The sequence below is a fragment of the Mobula birostris genome, chromosome 11 (assembly GCF_030028105.1).
Source record: "Mobula birostris isolate sMobBir1 chromosome 11, sMobBir1.hap1, whole genome shotgun sequence".
In the NCBI taxonomy this organism is placed as follows: Eukaryota; Metazoa; Chordata; class Chondrichthyes; order Myliobatiformes; family Myliobatidae; genus Mobula; species Mobula birostris.
Genome location: NC_092380.1, coordinates 97,176,544 through 97,202,444, shown reverse-complemented (window position 1 = coordinate 97,202,444; position 25,901 = coordinate 97,176,544). Strand labels below are relative to the sequence as shown.

Genomic DNA, 25,901 nt, shown 5'->3' with positions numbered 1-25,901 from the left:
GTACCCGGCAAGCTTTGTGGTTACAGTTAACAATACCACCAGTACATTCAGCACTGCAGCCGTAGTGGAGGAGTTCCTGAGCCGAGAAGTTAAAGATTGGCATTCTGACACCGTGTCAACCTAAAAATGGATTAACGCTGGGTTACTGGTTTCGTCGTTGATCGATAGTGACTTCATCTGGAGACTGTTTATTATGTTCATTGCTTGAGGAACTGAAAAATAAGCTCACGCTAAGATGTGGGTGAGGACTGATTATTATTGTTTATTTTTTTTATTTCATAGTGTATTTGTGAAGAGGTGTTTCTCCTGTGTTTAGTGAGTATGGGTAGTTATCTCGCTATTCCGGGCCATGTGTCGGCTCTTGGATATAGCTTTGACTCTAGGTTAAGGGTATGGAAGTACTACTCCTGGTGTGTTTTTATTTTTGGGAGGGTTTTTTGTGTTTCTCAAGGGCAGTGTTGCAGCACATCTGTTTGTTTGAGTTACCGTTTGTGTTACGCCATGGCCATACAACATATTTATTTTTGTTAAGCAGCAGACATGACAACATATGCACAGCATTGGTGAGATTAAACTTGTCAGCTAGAATGTATGGGGGATGTATAGTCCACTGAAGAGAGGGAAGGTGTATGCACATCTTCATACACAGAGCTGATATTTGTTTTCTCCAAGAAACGCACATTAAGAAAACAGCAGCAGAAGTGCTTTGTCCCTCCTGGGCATCTCAGGTCTACCAGTCGAATTTTAGTACTAAAACTAGAGGTGTTGCAATCCTAATAAAAAAAACATACCATTTATTCACGCACAAACTATCACCAACCTGAGGGGCAGATATGTAATAGTAAGTGGAATATTAAACTCCATACTATTGACACTATTGAATGCGTACGGGCCCGACTTTGCTGAACCAATTTTTTTTCAGAACCTCTTTAAGGCCATGCCTAATCTGTCTGATTCTAACATAATTGCAGGTGCAGACTTTAATTGCATCTTAGACTCCCTCCTTGATAGGCAACGTCCCCAAGTTTGTTCACTTAAAGATAGTGTAACACTTAATAATCTCATGCAATCGTATAACATAGTGGATATTTGGAGGCTTCTTAATCCCACAAAGAAGGATTTTTCATATTTTTCCGCAGCACACAAATCATACTCTAGGACTGATTATTTTCTGTTAGATTCGAAATTGGTCTCATCAGTAGTATGTTGCACTTACCATAATATATTGGCTCATACTCCTGTCTTCCTTATACTTAAATTGAACCACAAAAGAGGTGAATATAGTTGGCATTTAAATAATGTTTTGCTCAAGGATAAGGATTTTTGCTTTTATCTTTCAGATAAGATAGATCTATACTTAAGCACCAATGATGTGGGCGGTGTTGATGAATCCACTCTTTGGGAGGCCATGAAGACGGTTATTAGAGGTTGCATAGTAGCATATGAGACAGTGGAAAAAAAGAAGATTCAAGAAAAGGTTAACTGAAATAGACGATCAGTTGGAAAATCCGGAAGCTTCTTACAAAATAAACCATGAAACAGAATTACTTAATAAGATTACTGCCTTATGGTATGAGTATAATTCTATAATGTCTAATAGTGTTTCAAAACTACAGACACAAGTCAGACAGAGGTATTTTGAGCTTGGTGAAAAGCCCCATAAGTTATTAGCCCGTCAGTTAAGACAGATGCAGGCCTCCAGGGCCATACATCGTATGAAGGCAAAAGATGGCTTTTTATTGACGGACCCGGAAAAAATTAATAAGTGTTTTGCTGAGTTCTATGCTAATGTTTACCAATCACAAGGCAGTCCGGACACTGAAGCTATGGAAGCATTTTTTGATAATCTGAATCTGCCCACGCTGTCAACAAATTCAGTAAATACACTTGATGCTGACATAAGCCTAGATGAGATCAAGAAGGCCATCTCCTCCCTCCCCAATAATAAGGCAGCTGCACCAGATGGTTTTAGCATGAAATTCTTCAAAGTATTTGGTTCAAAATTGTCGCCCCTGCTCTTACAAATGTTAAATCACTCTAAATTAGGTTCCAGATTGCCACCCACCTTATGTAAAACCAATGTTTCCCTGATTCCAAAACCAGGCCTTGATCTCGAGGTGGTTTCATCATATCACCCCATTCCACTGCTGCCCATTGAAACCAAAATTCTAGGGAAAGACCTGGCCAATAGGTTGAAAGAACGCATTTGTACTATTATTCATCCAGATCAAACTGGCTTTATGCCAGGTAGACGTATGTATTTTAATTTGCGCTGTCTTTTTAATATTTTATGTACAAAGCACGCAGAAGAGGCTGTAGTTATCTCATTAGATGTGCAACGTGCATTTGACCAAGTGGAATGGCCATATATGATGTTTGCACTTAAGAAATTTGGATTTGGACCATACTTCATTAAATGGATTGAGATAATTTATTCACACCCATCTGCTTCTATTATCACTAATCAGAATATTTCCTCCCCTTTTGCAATTCATCATGGGACTTGAAAAGGCTGCCCCCTTCTCCGTTTTTGTTTGCAGTTTATCATTGAGCCACTGGCTTGTTAGCGTCAGACAGGACCCTTTGGTATCTTCCATTGATATGCATGGACATTAACATCACCTTTCATTATACGCTGATGATGTCCTTTTAAATACCTCCAGCCCACAAACATCAATACCCACCCTTCTGACTCTAATTAATAATTTTGGCAGTTTCTCAGGTTTCTCTATTAATTGGGATAAGAGTGAACTAATGCCAGTCACTGCAGTGATTAATACAGCGTATTTACAGTCCATTCCCTTTAAAATAACTTATGATAATTTTTCCTACCTTGGTGTGACTATTACAAAAAACCCAGATGATCTTTTGCAAGGCGAAACAAAATTGAGCAGGTTAAGCGCAATATTGACTTTTGGAAAACCCTTCCAATTTCTTTGGTGGGGAGGGTTAATGCAATCAAGATGATTGTACTGCCACGATTTCTTCATCTTTTCCAGTCAATTCCATGTTTTATTCCTCTGTCATATTTTAAGCAATTGGATTCAGTTATTATACCCTTCATTTGGAATTATAAAGCCATTAGAATTGCTGAAAAACACTTGTCAAAGCCCAAGGAAGCAGGTGGTTTTGCCCTACCAAATGTTAAAATGTATTACTGGGCTGCCCACCTATCCATTCTTGCATGGTGGAAAAAAGGCCCACCCTCTACCTCAGACTTGTGCCCAGCATGGTTACTCATAGAGCGAATGCTTTGTAAGAAGACTTTGACTGTACCTCTTCCTAGAGATGCTGCCTGGCCTGCTGCCTTCGCCAGCAACTTTGATGTGTGTTCTTTACCAGCTCTCCTTAATAGCCCCACTGCAGTTAATACGTCACATTTTAGTAACAGCTTCGTGATCGGCAGCACTATAAGAACTTGGAAGCAGATTCAACTACACATTAAGGCCTCAAAAACTTATATTGACCCTCTGATCTGTGACAGTCATTCTTTTTTGCCTGGCCTGAACGATACTGTTTTTTCCACCTGGAAACAGAGGGGTATCTGTAGTATAGGTGACCTATATACTAATGGAAACTTTGCCTCATTAGCACAGTTACAAGCAGTTTACAATATCCCTGCATTTAGATATTTACAAATTCGTGATTATGTTAGGAAATATATACCTAACTTTGAGGTTTTAGACAAACATGAGTCCCTGGAGGCAATAAATAAATTTGATCCTGTTACTCATACTGCGGTATCCTATTTTTATCAGATCCTACATAATGGAGATCGGGTGAATGCTGCAGGTCTTAAAAAGGCATGGGTGGACGAATTGGGTACAGAATTGACAGAGAAGATCTGGGATGAGTGCTTAAAGAGTATGCATGATTGTTCGGTCAACGTCAGACGCAGACTTAGACAGTTTAAAACACTACATAGACGCCATTATTCCAAGGAAAAGTTGCACAGTTTCTACCCTGATGTTTCGCCAGTTTGTAATAGATGTAAATCTGTGAACAGTAACTTGTCACCTTCACTCTGGCCATGTTGTAAGCTTAATGCATACTGGAAAAGTATTTTTCACTGTTTCTCTGAGGCTTTTGGGAAGCGGTGGGAACCAGACCTGCTCATAGCCATCCTTGGAGCAACAAGCTCCCTATCTTCAGCCAATATGTATGAAAAAGCAGCTGTATTGTTTGGAATGGTGATTGCTAAGAAGTTAACCTGCAAATGTGGAAAATGGAGTCTGTGCCTATGTACGATCTGTGGCTGAGAGAACTGGCAAATACTTTACATTTGGAGAGACTGAGATTAGGTAATGAGGACAGAAGGGACATCTTTGAAAGGATATGGGGCCCTGTATTGGCTTTCTTACAAGGTGAGGACTGAGGTTTTTTGATGTGGTACACCTCTGCTGTGTATGTTTACTTTTCCTTTCTATTTTTTTGCTCTTTTGCTGCTCAATATTTAATTTGATTTTGCTATGGTTGTGGTTTTTGTGGATGTGCTTTTTTTTGTTCATTTGATTGTTAGTAATAAATAAAAATTAAAAAAAAAATCATTCAGTCACTTCCCCAAGCAGAAGCCCTGAAAGAACCAAGAGATCCACAATCCGCTGAGGGCCAGATCTGAGGCATTCAAGTCTGGTGACCAAGAAAATTACAAGAGGTCCGTGTACAATCTCCAGAAATCAATCTCATGAGCAAAGTGGCAATTTCGGACTAGACTTCCATCAATAAAGCAGCAGGTCTTGATTGCTATCACCTATGATAAATCAAAATCAAGTGACCTTTTTGACCAGGGTTTCACTTCCAGATGAGCTCAATGCCTTCTCTGCTTGCTTTGACTGTCAAAACATGGAGGAACTATCACAAGCTCTCACAACCCCTGATAACCACGTGACTTCAGTCTCTGAGGCCGACGTGACAGCACCCTTCAGGAGGGTGAACTTACAGAAAGCATATGGCCCAGATGGAGTGCCTGGCCAAGTACTAAAGACATGTGGTGATCAACTGGCTGAATTTTTCACTGAGGTCCTTAACCTCTTGCTTCGGCAGTCTGAGGTACCCACCTACTTCAAGCAGGCTTCAATTACACCGTTGCCAAAGAAGAGTGTGGTATCCTGACTCAGCGAGTACCATCCAGTAGCACTTATATCCACAATGATAAAGTGCTTTGAGAGTTTGGTGAGGAAGTGTACCAACTCTTGCCTGAAAAGTGACTTGGATCTGTTCCAATTTGCTTAGCAGCACAACAGGTTCCAGAGCAGATGCCATTTCATTGGATCTTCACTCAACCCTGGAATATCTGGACAGCAAAGATAAAGTATGTTCTCTATTGATAACAGCTTGGCATTCAATACTATCATCCCCTCAAAACTAATTAATAAGTGTCAAGTCTTTGGCCTCAGTACTTCCTTGTGTAATTGGATCCTCGATTTTTCTTCACTTGCAGACCCCAGTCAGTTCAGATTAGCAACAACAATATCTCCTCCACAATCTCCATCAGCACAGGTGCACCAAAAGGCTGTGTGTTTCGCCCTCTGTTCTACTTGCTTTACACTTATGACTGTGTGGCTATGCACAGTTCCAATGCCATATTTAAGTTTGCTGAACATGTCACTGTCGTAGGCCGAAACAAAGGTGGTGATGAATCAGCACATAGGACGGAGAATGGAAATCTGGCTGAATGATGCTACAACAACAATCTCTTACTCAATGTCAGCAAGTCTAAAGAGATGATTGCTGACTTCAGGATCACTGGGATCTCTACTGACCAGGCATGACCTGTACAAATGACAGGTTTCACCTGAACCCAAGGGAGAACAATATCCTTCTGGGCAGGTTTGCTAGAGCTGTTGGCGAGGGTTTAAACTGATTTGGCAGGAGGGATGGCAACCAAAATGATAGGGCTGAGGATAGGGCAGGGAGCTAAAATCTAAAAGGGTGATAAATGCAGGACTGAAGGTGTTATATTTGAATGCATGCAGTACTGTATTTGGAATAAGATAGATGATCTTGTGGCACAGTTAGAGATTGACATGTATGATGTTGTGGGCATCTCTGAGTCGTGGCTGAAAGAAGATTACAGTTGGGTACTTAACATCCAAGGATACACATTTTATTGAAAGAGCAGGCAGGTAGGCAAAGTGGGTGGGGTGGCTTTATTGATAAAATATTGAATCAAGTTTATACAAAAGGTGAGACAGGATTGGAAGATATAGAATGCTAGAGTTAAGAAACTGCAAGGGTAAAAAGACCCTGATAGGAGTTATATACAGGACCCTGAACAGTAGCTAGAATACGGGCTGCAAATTACCATGGGGGTTAGAAAAGGCATATAAAAAGGGGCAAGTATGAGATAATAATGGAGGATTTCAATATGCAGGTAGATTGGGAAACCCTGATTGGTGCTGGATTCCAAGACAGGAAATTTATAGAATGTCTACAAAATGGCTTTTTAGAGCTGCTTGTGGTTGAACATAGAAACATAAAAAACCTACAGCACAATACAGGCCCTTCAGCCCACAAAGTTGTGCCGAACATGTCCCTACCTTAGAAGTTACCAGGCTTACCCATACTCCTCTATTTTTCTAAGCTCCATGTACCTATCCAAAAGTCTCTTAAAAGACCCTATCATAACCGCCTCCACCACCGTTGCTGGCAGCCTATTCCACGCACTCACCATTCTCTGCGTAAAAAACTTACCCCTGACATCTCCTCTGTACCTACTCCCCAGCACCTTAAACCTGTGTCCCCTTGTGGGAACCATTTCAGCCCTGGGAAAAAGCCTCTGACTATCCACATGATCAATGCCTCTCATCATCTTATACACCTCTATCAGGTCACCTCTCATCCTCCGTCGCTCCAAGAAGAAAAGGCCAATTTCACTCAACCTGTTTTCATAAGGCATGCTCCCCAATCCTTGCAACGTCCTTGTAAATCTCCTCTGCATCCTTTCTATGTCTTCTACATCCTTCCTGTAGTGAGGTGACCAGAACTGAGCACAGTACTTCAAGTGGGGTCTGACCAGGGTCCTGTTAAGGAAACCTACTAAAGGAGCAGCAATTCTGGATTGTAATTACCCAGATTCAATTAGGAATCAGAAAGTAAAGGAAGCCTTTGCAGGCAGTGATCATAGTATGACAGAATATACCTTGCAGTTTGACAAGACGCTATAATTGGATGTATCAGTATTGCAGTGGAGTAGAGAGAATTGCAGAGAGAGGATTTGGCCAAAGTTGATTGGAAGGGGCATTAGCGGGGATGATAGCAGTATAGCAATGGCTGGAGTTCCCGGTGAAAATTCAGAAGGTGCAAGAATAATACCTTCCAAAGATGAAGAAGTATTTTAAAGGGAGGATGAGTCAACCATGGCTGACAAAGGAAGTCAAAGACAGCAAAAAGCAAAAGTGAGGACATACAGTGGCATGCAAAAGTTTGGGCACCCCTGGTCAAAATTTCTGTTACTGTGGATAGCTAAGCGAGTAAAAGATGAACTGATTTCCAAAAGGCATAAAGTTAAAGATGAAACATTTCTTTAAGATTTTAAGCAAGAAAGCTTTTTTATTTCCATCTTTTACAGTTTCAAAATAACAAAAAAAGAAAAGGACCCGAAGCAAATGTTTGGGCACCCTGCATGGCAGTACTTAGTAATACCCCCTCTGGCAAGTATCACAGCTTGCAAATGCTTTTTGTAGCTAGCTAAGAATCTTTCAATTCTTGTTTGGAGGATTTTTGCCCATTCTTCCTTGCAAAAGGCTTCTAGTTCTGTGAAATTCTTGGGCTGTCTTGCATGCACTGCTATTTTGAGGTCTAACAAAAGATTCTCGATGGTGTTTAGGTCGGGGGACAGTGAGGGCCATGGCAAAACCTTCAGCTTGCGCCTCTTGAGGTAGTCCATTGTAGATTTTGAGGTGTGTTTAGGTTCATTATCCTGTTGTAGAAGCCATCCTCTTTTCATCTTTGGCTTTTTTACAGACGGTGTGATGTTTGCTTCCAGAATTTGCTGGTATTTAATTGAATTAATTCTTCCCTCTACCAGTAAATGTTCCCCGTGCCTCTGGCTGCAACACAAGTCCAAAGCATGATCGATCCACCCCCATGCTTAACAGTTGGAGAGGGATTTTTTCCATGAAATTCTGCACCCTTTTTTCTCCAAACATACCTTTGCTCATTGCAGCCAAAAAGTTCTATTCAAAAGGTTCAAAGGAACATCTAAACAAGCCTGATGCATTTTGGAAACAACTCCTGTGGACTGATGAAGTTAAAATAGAACTTTTGGCCACAATGAGCAAAGGCAAGAATTGAAAGACTCTTAGCTGGCTACAGAAAGTGTCTACAAGCTGTGATACTTGCCAAAGCGGGTGTTACTAAGTACTGCCATGCAGGGTGCCCAAACTTTTGCTTCAGGCCCTGTTCCTTTTTTGTTATTTTGAAACTGTAAAAGATGGAAATAAAAAAGTTTTCTTAAAATATTAAAGAAATGTGTCATCTATAACTTTATGACTTTTTGGAAATCGTTTCATCTTTTATTCGCTTAGCTATTCACAGTAACAGAAATTTTGACCAGGAGTGCCCAAACTTTTGCATACCACTGTATAATATACCAAAAATAATGGGAAGGAAGAGGATGGAGAAACTTTTAAAAACCAACAGAAGACAACTAAAAAAGCCATAGAGAAAAGATGAAACATGAAGGTAAGCTAGTCAATAATATAAAAGAGGATACAAAAAGATTTTTTAGATTTTGGAGTAGAAGAGAAAAGAGAGTGGACATCAGACCTCTGAAAAATGATGCTGAGGAGGTAGTAATGGGGGGCAAAGAAATGATGGAGGAACTTAGTAAGTATTTTGTGTCAGTCTTCACTGTAGAAGATACAAGCAGAATGTCAGAAATGCAGGAGTGTCATTGCTATTATTAAGGAGAAGGTGCCTGGGAAGCTGAAAATTCTGGAAGCAGATAAGCCACCTGGACCAGATGGACTACATCACAAGGTTCTGAAAGAGGTAGATGAAGATATTGAAGAGACAATAGTAATGATCTATCAAGAATCACTAGATTCTAGAATGGTCCCAGAAGATTGGAAAATTGCAAAAGCCACTCCACTTTTTTAAGAAGTGAGTGAGGCAGAAGAAAGGAAATTGTAGGCCATTTAGTCTGACTTCAGTGGTTTGAAAATTGTTGGAGTCTGTTATTAAGGATGAGGTTTTGGGGTACATGGAGGCACATGATTAAATAGGCTGAAGTCAAAATGGTTTCCTTGGGGGGAAATCATGCCTGACAAATCTTTTAGAATTCTTAGATGAAATAACAGACAGGATTAGACAAAGGATAGTCAGTGGATTTTGTTTATTTGTTTTTCAGAAGGCCTCTGACAAGCTGCTGCACATAAGACTGTTTAGTGAAATAAGAGCTCATGTTATTACGTGGGCTCTTACAGGCGATTCTGTGGACGCAGGAAAGAAACATGGATGGTACTTTGCCTCCCAGGTGCCAGGATCGTGTCCACAATATCCTGAAATGGGAAGGGAACCAGAGGTCGTGATACATATGGGTAGTAACGACATAGGTAGGAAAAGGGAGGAGGTCCTGAAAACAGACTACAGGGACTTAGGAAAGAAGCTGAGAGAAGCAGGACCTCAAAGGTAATAATCTCGGGATTACTGCCTGTGCCACGCGACAGTGAGTATAGGAATAGAATGAAGTGGAGGATAGATACATGTCCAAGGGATTGGAGCAGGGGGCAGGGATTCAGATTTCTGGATCATTGGGACCTCTTTTGGGGCAGGCGTGACCTGCACAGAAAGGACAAGTTGCACTTGAATCCGAGGGAGACCAATATCCTGGCAAGGAGGTTTGCTAAGGGTACTGAGGAGAGTTAAACTGGAATTGCTGGGGGGTGGGGACCAATTTGAAGAGATGGAGGAAGGGGTGGTTGGCTCACAAATAGAGAAAGTTTGAAGGCAGCATGAAAGGGAGGATAGGCAGATAATAGAGAAGGGATGCGCTCAGACTGATGGTTTGAGATGTGTCTATTTTAATGCAAGAAGCATCATGAACAAAGCGGATGAGCTTAGAGCATCGATCAGTACTTGGAGCTATGACATTGTGGCCATTACAGAGACCTGGATGGCTCAATGGCAGGAATGGTTACTTAGAGTGCCAGACTTTAGTTGTTTCAGAAAGGACAGAAAGGAAGGCAAAAGAGGTGGGTGCGTGGCACTGTTGATCAGAGATAGTGTCATGGCTGCAGAATAGGGGGAAGTCATGGAGGGGTTGTCTACTGAGTCTCTGTAGGTGGAAGTTAGGAACAGGAAGGGATCAATAACTCTACTGGGTGTTTTTTATAGAAAACCCAATAGTAACAGGAACATCAAGGAACAGGTAGGGAGACAGATTCTGGAAAGGTGTATTAATAATGGAGTCATTGTGGTGGGAGATTTTCATTTCCCAAATATTGATTGGCATCTTCCTAGAGCAAGATGTTTAGATGGGGTGGAATTTGTTAGGTGTATTCAGGGAGGTTTCTTGACATAATATATATATAAGTCAACCAGAAGAGAGGCTGTACTTGATCTGGTATTTTGAAATGAACCTGGTCAGGTGTCAGTTCCGTCAGTGGGAGAGCATTTTGGAGATAGTGATCATAATTCTATCTCCTTTACCATAGCTTTGGAGAGGGATAGGAACAGACAAGTTAGGAAAGTGTTTAATTGGAGTAAGGGGAAATATGAAGCTATCAAGCAGGAACTTGGAGGCATAAATTGGGAACAGATGTTCTCAAGGAAATGAAGGGCAGAAATATGGCAAATGCTCAGGGGATATTTGTGTGGTGTTCTGCATAGGTACGTTCCAATGAGACAGAGAACGGATGGTAGGGTACAGGAACCGTGGTATACAAAGACTGTTGAAAATCTAGTGAAGAAGAAAAGAAAAGCTAAAGAAAGATTCTAAAAACTAAGTAATAATAGAGATCTAGAAAATTATACGGCAAGTAGGAAGGAACTTAAGAATGAAATTAGGATAGCCAGAAGGGGCCAGGAATAAGGAAAATCCCAAGGTATTCTACAAGTATGTGAAGAGCAACAGGATAAGACGTGAAAGAATAGGACCAATCAAGTGTGACCGTCAAAAAATGTATATGTGTCATGGTCTGATCCGTTGACTCCTCATTTCAGTTAATTTCCTTTTCCCCATGTTCTACCGGGCTCCTTGATTAGGGCACCTGATCCTCATCTGAACCGGCAGCATAAAGACTCCGGCTTGCATCTACTCGTTGCTGGAGCGTTACCTGTGCCAGTGCTGCAATGCACGTTCCGGGCTGCCGAGAATAGTGGACCGACACCTCAGCCAGGGTGGCAATGCAGGTTCTGGGTCACTGAGAATAGCGGACTCTAAGTTGCTTCAGTGCCTGGGGTCGCTTCGGGAATTCTGTCTCTTTGTGTTCAGCTAAGTGATTGCCGGCTGTTTGCCGCTTCATGTCCGAAGGAACCTTGCTTTTTGGATCCAGAATTGGCTTGCCCACAGAAGGCAAAGAGTAGTTGTAGATGGGTCAGATTCTGCATGGAGGTCGGTGACCAGTGGTGTGCCTCAGGGATCTGTTCTGGGACCTCTACTCTTCGTGTATTTTATAAATGACCTGGATGAGGATGTGGAAGGATAGGTTAGTAAATTTGCTGATGACACAAAGGTTGGGGGTGTTGCGGATAGTGTAGAGGGCTATCAGAAGTTACAGCAGGACATTGATAGGATGCAAAACTGGGCAGAGAAGTGCCAGTTGGAGTTCAACCCAGATAAGTGTGAGGTGGTTCATTTTGGTAGATCAAATTTGATGGCAGAATATAGTATTAATGGTAAGACTCTTGGTAGTATGGAAGATCAGAAGGAACTTGGGATCCGAGTCCATAGGACACTCAAAGCTGCCGCGCAGGTTGACTGTGTGGTTAAGAAGACATACGGTGAATTGGCCTTCATCAACCTTGAGATACAGTTTAAGAGCCAAGAGATAATGTTACAGCTTTATAGGACCCTGGTCAGATCCCACTTGGAGTACCGTGCTCAGTTCTGGAGCGACAGAGGATGAGAGGTGACCTAATAGAGGAGTATAAGATGATGAGAGGCATTGATCATGTGAATATATATGTATTTTTTTCATTAACGACCTAGATGTGGGGGTAGAAGGCTGGGTTGGCAAGTTTGCAGATGACACAAAGGTTGGCGGTGTTGTAGATAGTGTAGATGATTGTCAAAGATTGCAGAGAGACATTGATAGGATGCAGAAGTGGGCTGAGAAGTGACAGATGGAGTTCAACCCGGAGAAGTGTGAGGTGGTACACTTTGGAAGGACAAACTCCAAGGCAGAGTACAAAGTAAATGGCAGGATACTTGGTAGTGTGGAGGAGCAGAGGGATCTGGGAGTACATGTCCACAGATCCCTGAAAGTTGCCTCACAGGTGGATAGAGTAGTTAAGAAAGCTTATGGGGTGTTAGCTTTCATAAGTCGAGGGATAGAGTTTAAGAGTCACGATGTAATGATGCAACTCTATAAAACTCTGGTTAGGCCACACTTGGAGTACTGTGTCCAGTTCTGGTTGCCTCACTATAGGAAGGATGTGGAAGCATTGGAAAGGGTACAGAGGAAATTTACCAGGATGCTGCCTGGTTTAGAGAGTATGCATTATGATCAGAGATTAAGGGAGCTAGGACTTTACTCTTTGGAGAGAAGGAGGATGAGAGGAGACATGATAGAGGTGTACAAGATAATAAGAGGAATAGATAGAGTGGATAGCCAGCGCCTCTTCCCCAGGGCACCACTGCTCAATACAAGAGGACATGGCTTTAAGGTAAGGGGTGGGAAGTTCAAGGGGGATATTAGAGGAAGGTTTTCTACTCAGAGAGTGGTTGGTGCGTGGAATGCACTGCCTGAGTCAGTGGTGGAGGCAGATACACTAGTGAAGTTTAAGAGAATACTGGACAGGTATATGGAGGAATTCAAGTTGGGTGCTTTTATAGGAGGCAGGGTATGAGGGTCAGCACAACATTGTGGGCCGAAGGGCCTGTACTGTGCTGTACTATTCTATAAGCAGAGGCTTTTTCCGAGGGCTGAAATAGTTAGCACACGAGGGCACAGTTTTAAGGTGCTTGGAAATAGGCACAGAAGAGATGTTGGGGCAAGTATTTTACATTGAGGGTCATGAGTGTGTGGAAGGGGCTTCCGGCGACGGTGGTGGAGGCGGATATGATAGGGTCTTTTAAGAGACTCCTGGATAGGTACATGGAGCTTAGAGAAATAGAAGGCTATGGGTATCCCTAGGTAATTTATAAAGTAAGTACATGTTTGGCTCTGCATAGTGGGCCAAAGGGCTTGTATTGTGCTGTAGGTTTTCTATGTCTACGTTTTCTATTACGGAAAAGATACTAGAATGGATAGGAGATTGTCTGACTAGCAGGAAGCAAAGAGTGGGAAATAAAAGGGCTCTTCACCCTTTAGCTTCTGGTAACTGGTGGTATGCCAAAGGGGTCAGTATTGGGATCGCTTCTTTTACGTCAATGATTTGGATAAAGGAATTGATGGCTTTGTAGCCAAGTTTGCGAACAATATGAAGACAGGTGGAATGACAGGTAGTGTTGAGGAAACTGGGTGTCTGTAGTAGGACTTACGACAGATTAGGAAATTGGGCAAAGAAGTGGCAGATGGAGCATAATAGAGGGAAGTGCATGGTCATGCACTTTGACAGAAGGAATAAAGGTGTGTACTATTTTGTAAATCAGGTGAAAATTCAAAAATCAGAGGGACTAGGATGATCTTGTGCAGGATTCTCTAAAGGTTAACTTTCTGACTGAGTTGGTGGTAAGGAAGGCAAATGTAATGTTTGCATTTACTTTTAGAGGACTGGAATACAATAAGAAGGAGGTAATGCAGAGGCTCTGTAAGGCATTTGCCAGACCGCACCTGGAGTATTGTGAGCAGATTTGGACCCATTATCTAAGAAAGTATGTGCAGGCATTGGAGAGAATTCAAAGGAGGTTCGTAAGATTCACTCTGGGAATGACAGGCTTACTGTATGAGGACTGATTAATACCTCTGGGCCTGTAATTGCTGGAGTTTAGAACAATGGGGATGAGGGAATGGGATCTCATTGAAATCTATCAAATATTGAAAAGCTTAGACAGAGTGGGCATGGGGCGTCTAGGACAAGAGGGCACAGCCTCATAATTGAGGGACATGTGAGACAGAGGTTGATTTGTTCATAATTAATCAGGGCATCAAAGGTTACGGGGGGAAAGCAGGAGAATGGGAGTGAGAAGGATAATAAATCAGCCATGATGAAATGGCGGAACAGACTCAATGGGCCAATGGCCTAATCCTGCTCCTACATCTAATGATCTTATTGTCTTATGGTCTAAATTTCATCTGCAGTTTTTTCAGCTTGTCCAGTTCCTGCTGCAAATTTTGCTCACTTTCCTCGGTGTCCACAATGCCCCCCAATCTTGGTGTCAGCCACAAATTTGCTGATCGAGTTTACTGCATTATCATGCAATATGATCTTCCCACTCCTGTACACAATGCTGTAATTAATAAAGCCAGTGTGTCAAACACCTTCTTTTCCCTATGTGTCAACATTTAGATACTATCTTCTTATTTTTAGAGCCAAAATAGATGATCTCACATTTATTTACATTCATCTGCACCTGTCATGCACTTACCAACATCCAAGTCACTTCAGAGCCTTCTTGCATCCTCCTCACGGCTCACATTCCACCCACCCACAATATTATGACACGTGCAAAATTGAAAATGTACTATGTTTTGGTGCTTCATCCAAATTACACAATGTAAATAAACAAGAGATTGTTTCATTGAATAATACTGGGGAAGCTAAAATTATGGACATCATCCCAGATTAAGGAGCATTCCACTTAAGTCTGAAGAGGGGATGAATTTCTTCACTCAGTGGAATGCAGCGCAGTTGTCAACACAATCGCGTAATAGCACCCACATATCACCGACTGGACTTTGATTCCCACCACTGTCTGTGAGGTGTTTGTGTTTCCTTCCCATGGGTTCCCTCTCAGTGCTCCAGTTTCCTCCCACATTCCAAAGACTAGGTTCGGGTTACGTTAGCAGGCTGCCCCTAACACAATCCTCACTGAGTTGATTTGAGGCAAATGAGGCTTTTCACTGTTTCGATATACATGGGACAAATAAAGCAAATCTCTAACTTGATTTCCATTGTGCATATTTGTACTTTACTGAGAGCTTTGGAGGGCAAGTCCTTTAAAGTGTTCATGGCTGACAGAGGCATATACTTAGATTTCAAGGAGTCAACAGAAAAAGGATTGGAATGACGAGACTATATAACGTGCTCCTTCTCCTGAATATCATGTTGATATAATACCTGAAGTATTTAAGCCTTGCTTTTCTGTCTCTTTGTACAGCAGCCTGTCCTACTGAGGGTTTCCAAGCATTTTCTGCTTTATTTCATATTTTCAGCAACAGCAGTATTCTATCTTTGTTCTGTCAGCAAGGGAAGCGATTAATGTGTAAGAATGCTCAAAGCAGAATATCAGCACTCTGAGGGAAGGTCAGGGTAAGCTGCAAGTAGATTTCCTCTCCTGTAGACCCCAGTGAGTTCAGATCAGCAAAAACATGTCCTGCACAATCTCCATTAGCACAGGAGCACCACAGGGATGTGTGCTTAGCCCCCTGCCATACTCGCTTTACATCTATGACTGTGTGGCTAAGTACAGCTCCAACACCATATACAAATTTGCTGATGACATCACTGTTGTGGGTTGTATCAAAGGGGGTAATGAATCAGCATACAGCAGGAAGCTTGAAAACTTGGCTGAGTGGTGTCATAACAATAACCTTTCACTCAATGTCAATAAGACCAAGGAACTGATTGTAGACTTCAGAAGACGGAAACTAGAGGTCCATGAGCCAGTTATCATAAGAGGTTCAGTGGTGCATTTGTCAGTAGTGGTAAGTACATGGGTCTCAGAGGACCTGGCCTGGCTTCATCATATAAATATTATTGTCAAGAAAGCACAACAGCACCTCTACTCCCTCAGGCGTCTGCGGAGGTTCAGCATGTCACCAAAAACCTTGGCAAACTTCTATAGATGTGTGGCAGAAATTGTGCTGATTGTCTGCATTACGGTCTGGTATGGGAACACCAATGCCTTTGAGTGGAAAATCCTACAAAATGTAATGGATTTGGCCCAATACCTCATGAATAAACCCTTCCCAACCATTGAGCATTTCTACATGAAGTGTTGCAGCAGAAAAGCAGCATCCATCATCAAAGATCCTCACATTTCCAGGCCATGGTCTTTTCTCGCTGCTGACAGCAGGAAGAAGATGCAGGTGCCTCAGGACTCACCCCACCAGGTTCAAGAACAGTTACTACCCCTCAACCATCAGGCTCTTGAACAAAAGGAGATAGCTGCACTTATTTAAGGTCTCTGTTACATTGTTATTTCATGCTCGTTATTTATCACTATTTACTTCTATCTGTATTTGTCCAGTTTGTTTACAGTTTACAGTTCCTGATACTTCAATTTACAGTTACTCTTCTATAGATTTTCCAAGTATGCCTGCAGAAAAATAATCTGGTGACGTGTATGTACTCTGATCATAAATTTTACTTTGAACTTTGATTCCCTGAGTCAGGAGCTGCAGTACTCTCTTGTACTGTACTTCTCTCAGTCTGGTTTTATACTGGTACCAAGTTCATTGCCTCTCAGGTAATTCCATGTCCTGATGCAGTGCTTTGCATAACCCATTTGGTACAACTAGTCTCTTTCTGACAGCTATGTGTGAAGAACAGCCTCCGTTGTGATTTGATATGTGAGGGCTGTCTGAATCCCAAACTGCCAAATGTTCTGCTAGTATTTTTGATTTCAATTCCATAAAGATCTCTGATGCCTCCGTTGGTCAGGGTCAACCACGGATGCTGTGTCCAAGCTATCTAAACACACAAGCCAGGATAGTACAAAATGGAGAGCATGCTGCTGCCCACATAAAAAGCTCCCTCTCTCCTCACACCTGATGAACCTAAAAGATGGGCAGAGACAGATACAGTTTGGCACCAGCAGCATCACGGGAGTTGCCAGTCGGCGTTGAACTCAATGTAAGATTGCCTTCGGGACTCCAGCTCTGGATTTTTCTCTTGGGATTTACTCCCAAAGCCTTCCCCATAAATGGTATAACCACAAGGCAGAGGAAGTTTGAGATCAGAGTTTTCTTTCTCTGAGGTGAGCTGTCAACCTCGGCTGATGAGCCCCTTCTGCCTAGTTTTAAGGCACCAATAACCTGCCTTTTCCCCTTCTCCTGTCAAAAGAAATGGTTTTATCGGGCTTAGTAGCTAAGCCACCTGTGAAGGTCAGGAGCTGGACTAGGTTATTAGAGAGTATTTGAGACACGCAACATATGGAACTTTTACTAGATAGTGAGAGATTATCCCCACCATCACCCCCAGCTACAACAACCTTAAAGAGGCAATTTCATAAGGAAATGCTGTGTAAAATTAATGACTGCTTCCAGCTCTGGTGGTGAGAGCCTTTGGTTGAAACATCATTGTACTCCTTTCGAAAGCATAAAAGAATTCCTTGTAGTTTCATGCATCAACTAAGGATAGCTTTCTCGGAAATGGTTAAAAGTGAAACAAAAATATGAACATTTTCACTGATATGTCCATAGATTCTGACAATGCTCCTTTTGTGTAGAAAGATGCAGTAATTAACAATCTCACTCTAATATAACTAATATTTATTTCTGCACAGATATTTAATAAACTCCATCTGAGCACATCCCCAGGGCTCCAATCTCCTCAGTTGAATTACACACTTAGTGGCCACTTTATTAGGTACACCTGTATACCTGCTTGTTAATGTAAATATCTAATCAGCCAATCATGTGGCAGGAACTCAATGTTTAGGTTCAGTTGTTGTTCAGAACAAACATCAGAATTGGAAGAAGTGTGATCTAATTGATGTTGACTATGGAATAATTGTTGGTGCCAGATGGGGTGGTTTGATTATCTCAGAACCTGCTGACCTCCTGGGTTTTTCACCCACAGCATTCCTTAGATTTTGCAGAGAACGGTATGAAAACAACAACAAAAAACATCAAGTGAGTGGCAGTTCTGTGGACGAAAATGCCTTGTTAGTAAGAGAAGGCAGAGGAGAATGGCCAGACTAGTTCAAGGTGACAGTAACTAAAGTAACCATGCAGTACATAAGTGGTGTGCAGAAGAACATCTCTGAATGCATAACATCTCAAAACTTGAAATGGATAAGCTACAGTAGCAGAAGACCACAGAAACACACTCAGTGACCACGTTATTAGATACTTGCTGTACCTAATATACTGGGCACCGAGTGTAACTTTCCTGCACAAGTATCATCTTATATAAGTAACCAAACCTGTCTTCATTTTCATTTACACTTGATTAACAATAGCCAGAAGGGAAATGAATTTCTGAATGTGATCTCCCATGTAATTTCAGTATTGTTCTGCACATAGCTGTAGCAGTACTGATGTGGATATGGTCTAGAAATCAATTCAAAAGACAGGCTGAAACTAAACATTGATTAGTTAGATATCCTTGAATGTCCTAAATATATCAGAATTTCCTTTCGCTCAGCCCTTCTGCATTAACTGAGTATCCTGATTGGTTGCATCATGGCCTGGTATGGAAATACCAGTGCCAGGGAATGGGAAGATAAGTGGGAACAGTCTAATTCATCATTGGAAAAGTCCGCCCCACCATCGAGCACATCTACAAAGAGCACTGGCACAGCAGTTTCTGTCATCGAGGACCCCCACCATTCAATCCATGCTCTCTTCGCACTGCTACCATCAGGAAGGACATACAGGAGCCTTAGGCATCCACGAGCTGGTTCAGCAACAGTTATTACCCTTTGATCATCAGGCTTCTGAACCAGCATTGATAACTTCACACTCCTCAACAATGAACTGATTCCACAACCTATGGACTCACTTTCAAGGACTCTACAACTTGTGTTCTCAATATTATTTATTTGTTTGTTTGTTTTTTTTACTGTTTTTGTCTTCTTTTGCACATTGATAGCTTGTCAGTCTCTGCGGGTAGTTTTTCATTGGTACTGCTGTATTTCTTTGTTCCACTGTGAATGCCTACAAAAACAAAATGAATCTCCAGGTAGTATATAGAGACATTTACGTACTTTGATAATAAATGGTCATTGTACTTTGAACAGTGTACAGAATGTGTTAATTATTTAGATCCTGAGGAATTAAATAGAATTTGTAAAGTTGTACACCCTTCCTGTTCCAGCGGGCACATACCAAAGTTCAGATCAAATGATTAAATTAGCAAATGATTACAATTTCTTCTTGACTCATGGATCATAATGTGTTAATTAGCAAAGCCAGAGGACAAATTAATGCTTTGAGTGTTCGTTTGGCCCACCTCGGGGGTTTGTTCTCATTCACATATCCAGAATGCACATAACGCTGAGGAAAGTTGCCAAATGCCTGAATTATAAGAGAACTGTTAAAAACTATACTTTCCTTGAGCCAGCTAATATGAAATTGCATATCTGATTCCTCACAGATATTGATGAATGTGCCGCAGGAATTCACAGCTGCTGGAACGACTCAGTCTGTGTAAACCTGGAAGGAGGATTTGACTGTCGATGCCCTTTTGGTGAACATTGCACGGGCGATTGTTCTCATGATGATGACTTGAAGCGCAATGGACAAATCTGGACCTTGAGGAATGATCGATGTTCTGTCTGTTCCTGTCAGGTGAGCACACAGAGCGGTGTGGTGTGATGGGGTGGGATGAGGACAGTGTCGTGTGAGGCAAGTTTGACTTTGACTTGCAAAAGGCCCAAGGTAATGCAGTGAACGACTTCAGAAGATGACTAAGTTATGGTTTGCGAACTGTGGAAAAATAGTTCTGGCTGTACTTTAAAGTGAAAGACCTGTGCTATAAACCACAAGGTATAGGAGCAGAATTAGACAATTCAGCCCATTGAATCTACCTGGAGATGTCTATCATTTGCAAACATTAACATGGCAAGTGTAAGATATCAGCCCAAAATTTCCTGCTCAGTTCAAGTTACAAACCAGACCTATAGATCTGAAGGTAATACATAGAACAAACGTGGGTATCTCCTTGGAATTTTAAACCCATTTCCTAGCATTTCATGTACAGGAGCATTGATAGATTTCCCTTCTGAGATTAGATTGCCAGCTAACCTAATATGTTTTCCCACCCATGCCTCTTTGGAAGATACTATCAAAGGATTGCATCAGGTCTAACTGAGATGTAAATCAAGATAACTCATTCTACTTGGCATTTGTAAACGTGTCCATAAAGGAAATATAAGGGGAGGGGGCAGTTTCTCACGATTTTGAGTGAACAAAATGACTCTCAGTATTTATCTTCCAGATTAAAGTATCACGCAGTTTATTAAATTTAGGTTTCCAAACAGACATGATTTACTGTCCCTCTTAATTTCCTAATGGAAATGAAAATTGTGCAAGTTGTGTACATGTTCAGGATACGTGAGTACTTGATAACTACAAACATAATACAAAACAAAAGAGAAAATAATATGCAAAATATAAACAGAAAGCAAATTGGATGTTAAGAAGGCAATATGATTAAACAATCAATAAAAAGGGATATTTTAATACTTGTTATCAAGTATGAAATCTGTTAAATGTCATTACCATCAGTCCATCATAGGAAAATCCCTCCCCATCACTGAGCACATCGATAGTGAGTGCTGCCCCCAGAAAGCAGCATCCATCATCAAGGACTTTCACTGTCCATGCCATACTCTCTTCTCACTGCTATCATCAGGAAGGAGCTACAGGAGTCTTAGGTCCCACACCACCAGGTTCAAGAACAGTTATTACCCTTCAACCATCAGGTGAAACAGCATGGATAGCTCCGCTCACCTTAACCCTGAAGTGATTCCACAACTAATGACGCACATTCAAGGAATCTAGACCTCGTTCTGAACATTATTTATTTACTGTTTGTTATTATTATCTTTTATTCTGTAATTACAGTTTGTCTTCTTCTGCACATTGATTGTTTTTCAGGCTTTGTGTGAAGTTTTTCATTGATTCGATTGTATTTCTTCATTCTGCTGCGAGAAATGAATCTCAGGATAGTATGTGGTGACACATACTGTACATACTTTGATAATAAATATACATTGAACTCTGAACTTTTGAAAGATATAAAGTAATTGAAACATCGTCTAGGTGTTTAGGAGCAGCTTCTTCCCTCTGCCATCCGATTCCTAAATAGACATTGAACCCATGAACACTACCTCACTTTTTAAATGTATATTATTTCTGTTTTTTACATGATTTTTAATCTATTCAGTATATCTATATTGTAATTGATTGATTTTTTTTCTTCTTCTTCTTTTATATGTATTGCATTGAACTGCTGCTGCTAAGTTAACCAATTTCACAACATATGCTGGTGATAATGAATCTGATTCTGATTCTGATCAGGCTCATTTTGCATTGTACTGGGTTGATCAGAAGTTATTGCTGCAAAGGGCATACTTCGAATGAGCCTCCACGTGTCAGTATAATGATAAGCAGGTCGAGTACAGGTTGGATCTACTCCCAGGCCCTATGTAAGTCCATCAGGCCTTACTCAGAGTTGCCACAATGCTAGGACAACTCATCTTCATTTATGTCCAACTGAAGGGGCAGACACTTTTACATTTCATTCAAACAATAGCACTGCCAATAGAGTCGATACATTTGAATTTTAGGAATGGAACACTGTGGCCAAACCAAGGCTGATGTTGATATAGATATAGTCCACCTAAAACATTGAGCTTAAGAGCCGAGAGGTAATGTTGCAGCTAAATAGGACCCTGGTCATACCCAGCTTGGAGTACTGTGCTCAATTCTGGTCGCCTCACTACAGGAAGGACATGGAAACCATAGAAAAGGTTCCAAGAGAGGAGATTTACAAGGATGTTGCCTAGATTGGGGAGCATGACTTATGAGAATAGGTTAAGTGAACTTGGCCTTTTCTCCTTGGAGTGACGGAAGATGAGAGGTGACCTGATAGAGGTGTACAAGATGATGAGAGGTATTGATCATGTAGGTAGTCAGAGGCTTTTTCCCAAGCTGAAATGGCTAGCGTGAGAGGCCATAGTTTTAATGTGCTTGGAAGTAGGTACAGAGGAGATGTCAGGGATAAGAGAGTGGTGAGCGTGTGGAATGGGCTGCCAGCGGTGGTGGTGGCAGAAATGATAGGGTCCTTTAAGAGACTCCTGGATAGGTACATGGAGCTTGGAAAAATAGAGGTCTATGGGTAAGCCTAGATAGTTCTAAGGAAAGGACATGCTTGGTACAGCTTTGTGGGCTGAAGGGCCTGTAGTATGCTGTAGGTTTTCTATGTTTTTCTATGTTTCTATGTTTCATTCAGTGTACTATTCTCTGAGTTATATTCATCTATAGTTAGTCTTAACCAAATCATTTCGTGTGATGACATTTAAGATGACACAAGGTAATCATGATATATTCAAAGGTTCAATGTTTTGATAGTTCAATTTGATATCAATGGATGTATACAGTATACAACCTGAAATTCTTACTCTTCATAGACAACCACAAAAAAGTGGGGGAAAAAAACAAAGAATGGATGACCAAAAACATCAGAATCCCAACGCCCCCCCCCTTGCATGCACAAGCAACAGCAAAAACATCAGCCCTCCCTTCCCCCTACAACTTGTCCCAGCAAAAACATCAACCCCCACCACCCACTGTGCAAACAATTGCAAGGAGACCGTGATCCAGAGGCCATCAGAAACTACTGTCCATCCCAACACTTCAACACCTCTCTCTCCCCTCCAAGATGCTGACGCCCTGGAACCTGAAGCTGCTCGTCCTTTTCAACACTGACCTCTCAATGAGAATGCAATGAAAACATGAAAGAATGACCAACGCTGCCACAGATAACCAGAAAAAGCATGGAACTTTGTGATAAATGTGCTAATGTTATAATAGAATTGTCACTGTGTGCTGTTGTTGTCTTTGATTTAAATCTAATCCCTGGAATCTCATTCTCCTAAAGATAATTGCATTCTCAGGATAAAATATGTGATTAAGATCACTCAGTCTAGACCTTAGTTAATTTTCAAGTCAACATTGAAACTTGCCTGGGTCTAAATGTGAGTCTAGTCTATCAGAAATTGTTACTTATTAAAATCAATCAATAGAAATTTATCTTTTATAATGAACTGGAATGTAAGGACATTTCCTCTCAACATGATGGTTGTTTTCTCTACCTTTGAAATAGGATGGCAGGATTTTCTGCAGAAGGACTGTCTGTGACTGTCGTGATCCAAATGTGGACCTTTTCTGCTGCTCGGAATGTGATACCAGGGTGACCAGCCAGTGTTTACATCAGAATGGACATCTGGTTTACCGCAGTGGTGACATCTGGACTTACAGCTGCCAGCAATGCCGATGTCTGGTATGTGCCTCAAATCTATGGGAGAATTTCCAGACCTTAATGAGGAAAAATGAAGCAGTTAAATAGAACCTTTTATATCTTAGATGCCTCCTAAAACTATTTAGCTTGAAAGTACTTTTGAAACATTGTCTTGGTGATTTACTGTAGGAAATGGTCACTTTAGGCTCGTGTAAACAGCAATGTGACTATAATCTGCTTCAGTAAAGTTGGATGATGGATAGTAATGACCAGGACATTGGGGAAAGCTATCCGCACTTGTTTCAAATAGTGCCAAGGGATCTTTTGCCAACTGAAAGAGATTGTTTTAATATCTGTTTTGAAAGGCATTACCTCTCATAGTGCAGCATCCCCTAAGTATTGCTTTGAAGTGTCAGTTCAAGTTTTCTGTTTATTTTATCTGATGAGATCCAGCAAACATGTACAACCGGTAAAAGAGCAGGTTTCCTCTGATGTTATAATTGCTGCGTTCTGACTTGTTGATCCCCATTGTTGTATTGGGAAGACATGATAACATTCTCATTAAGAAAAAAAAATGGTCAATGTCCAAAATTACAACAATTACCACAGTAAAAATCAACCCTCGTTTGCCTCTGTGTGAGCACGAAAGATCTCAGACTGCTACAAAGTTAGCTAACTAAAGACCTCAGCGGGGAACCAGTAAACTGATTTTAAAGGCCTATCGCTTTAAGATTGTCACTGCATTCTGTGGGTAGCTGGTGAAAATTCAAGCATTTCACTAAAGAGTTCTTGTAAATATCTCAAATGGTTTTGAAGGCTGGCTTAGGTGATGTGTCTCCTTGATGTGATTTATTAACTGCTGTCAAACGTAGAGAGGAGAAGTTGTTTAGGTTGATGAGGCACGGAGACTGAGAAAGTATTAGAATATTATGAAAGTATGATGGATTCCAAAACTGTATACAAATTTAGTTAGCAATTAATAAAAATGAAAATCAATAGCTCAAAAATTAAAGCAGTTCAGAATATAAACTATTTCATTTAAAAATGATGAATTTATCCATCCATAATTAAGCAGAGGGCCAAATCAAGAAGGTGAAGCTTTGGCAGTAATATTTGGAAGGGCATTGATCGTGGGATTAACATCTCTATATTTGCTAGCTGTTTCTGCTATATTTGGAGACAAATAAAAAAGGAAAATTAAAGTAATTTCCTCAATGTAAATCTTCGCACACTCTTAGTTACTAAATGGATGGAAACCTCTTAAATTGCTGCTGAGGCTATGCTGGGAAGATCATTGTATTGTTCTAGCAAAAATTTTCAAAGGGCGTATTGACTTTTTCCGGTTCTTGATGAGTAGGAACACAAATCCTCTCAATGTCTTGAGAGGATTTTTATCCCTGATGTAAAATGTGTGAAAAACTATTAACTCAAATCGTGATGTTAATTCAGCATGACTTTCTAAGTCCTTACCAAAGTTGCTTACTAAGGAGCTCTATTAATCACTTAAATTCAGTGCCACACTCATGTGATTATTAAAGGCCACATACTTACCTAGCATAAAAAATGATCTATGAAATTGTGCTCTGGGGGGTCAAATTACTACACACTTATTGATGAATTGAATATAATTCTGTAAAAAGTGAAGTGCCACTTGCAATAGTTACCTCAAGTCATTAATATCCTAGAAAGTTTTCTACATCTATGCTCAGTGATGTCTTGGTTTAGCCAAACAGTTAATTGGACCAGTTAAATTGCTTTCTGCCTGTGTAGATTAGAAGAGCAGGCTTGCTATACTGCAACATATGATTGACCTTCCTATTCTGCAGAGTCTCCTGATTATCTGTAAGACACAAACCAAAGGTGTGATGAACTGATGTTCAATTGCCTGAAGTGCTCCTAGAACACTCAGTAACTTCAAGAACATCCAGATCAAAGCAGACCACTTGACTGGCGTCCCATCTACCATCCTAAATATTCAACCCCTCTACAGTAACTCACTATTGCTTCGCTATGTGTCATCGACAGCACTGGGATGAGCAAAGCTAACACGTTCTGATCAGATGCTTTCAACTGCTTAGAAGGATAAGGGCCACAATCTACCAATACCCATCATTCTTATTCATAAATACATGTTACTCCTTCATTATCGCTGTCTCAATTGTGGAACTCACTGCCAACAGCAGGGTGAGATTACCTTCATCACATGATCGGCATAAGTATTTTGGAAAAAGATTAGGCCATTCGGCCCTTCTAGCCTACACTGTTATTCATGAAAAACATGACTGAGTTTTTATTTCTGTGCCATTTTTGTACACAGTCCCCCTGTGCCTTAATTCTCAATTATCCAGAAATTTATTTGCCTTTGTTAATCAGTTGTCTATCAAGGATTCAATGACTGAGATTCCACAGCCTTCCAGTTTAGAGAATTTCACGGGGTCACC

The 25,901-nt window shown here is 41.0% G+C and overlaps 1 protein-coding gene across 5 annotated transcripts in view; it reads left to right on the top strand.

Annotated features, from left to right (window-relative positions):
* Window positions 1–25,901, top strand: part of LOC140205268 (protein kinase C-binding protein NELL1-like) — a 1,028,119-nt gene that overhangs the window by 966,240 nt on the left and 35,978 nt on the right. For all 5 annotated transcript variants that reach the window (XM_072272741.1, XM_072272739.1, XM_072272737.1 and 2 more), the window contains 2 exons: window positions 19,591–19,784; window positions 23,326–23,502. In XM_072272741.1, coding sequence (XP_072128842.1) covers window positions 19,591–19,784; window positions 23,326–23,502 — 371 coding nt within the window. The remainder of the gene's footprint in view (window positions 1–19,590; window positions 19,785–23,325; window positions 23,503–25,901) is intronic.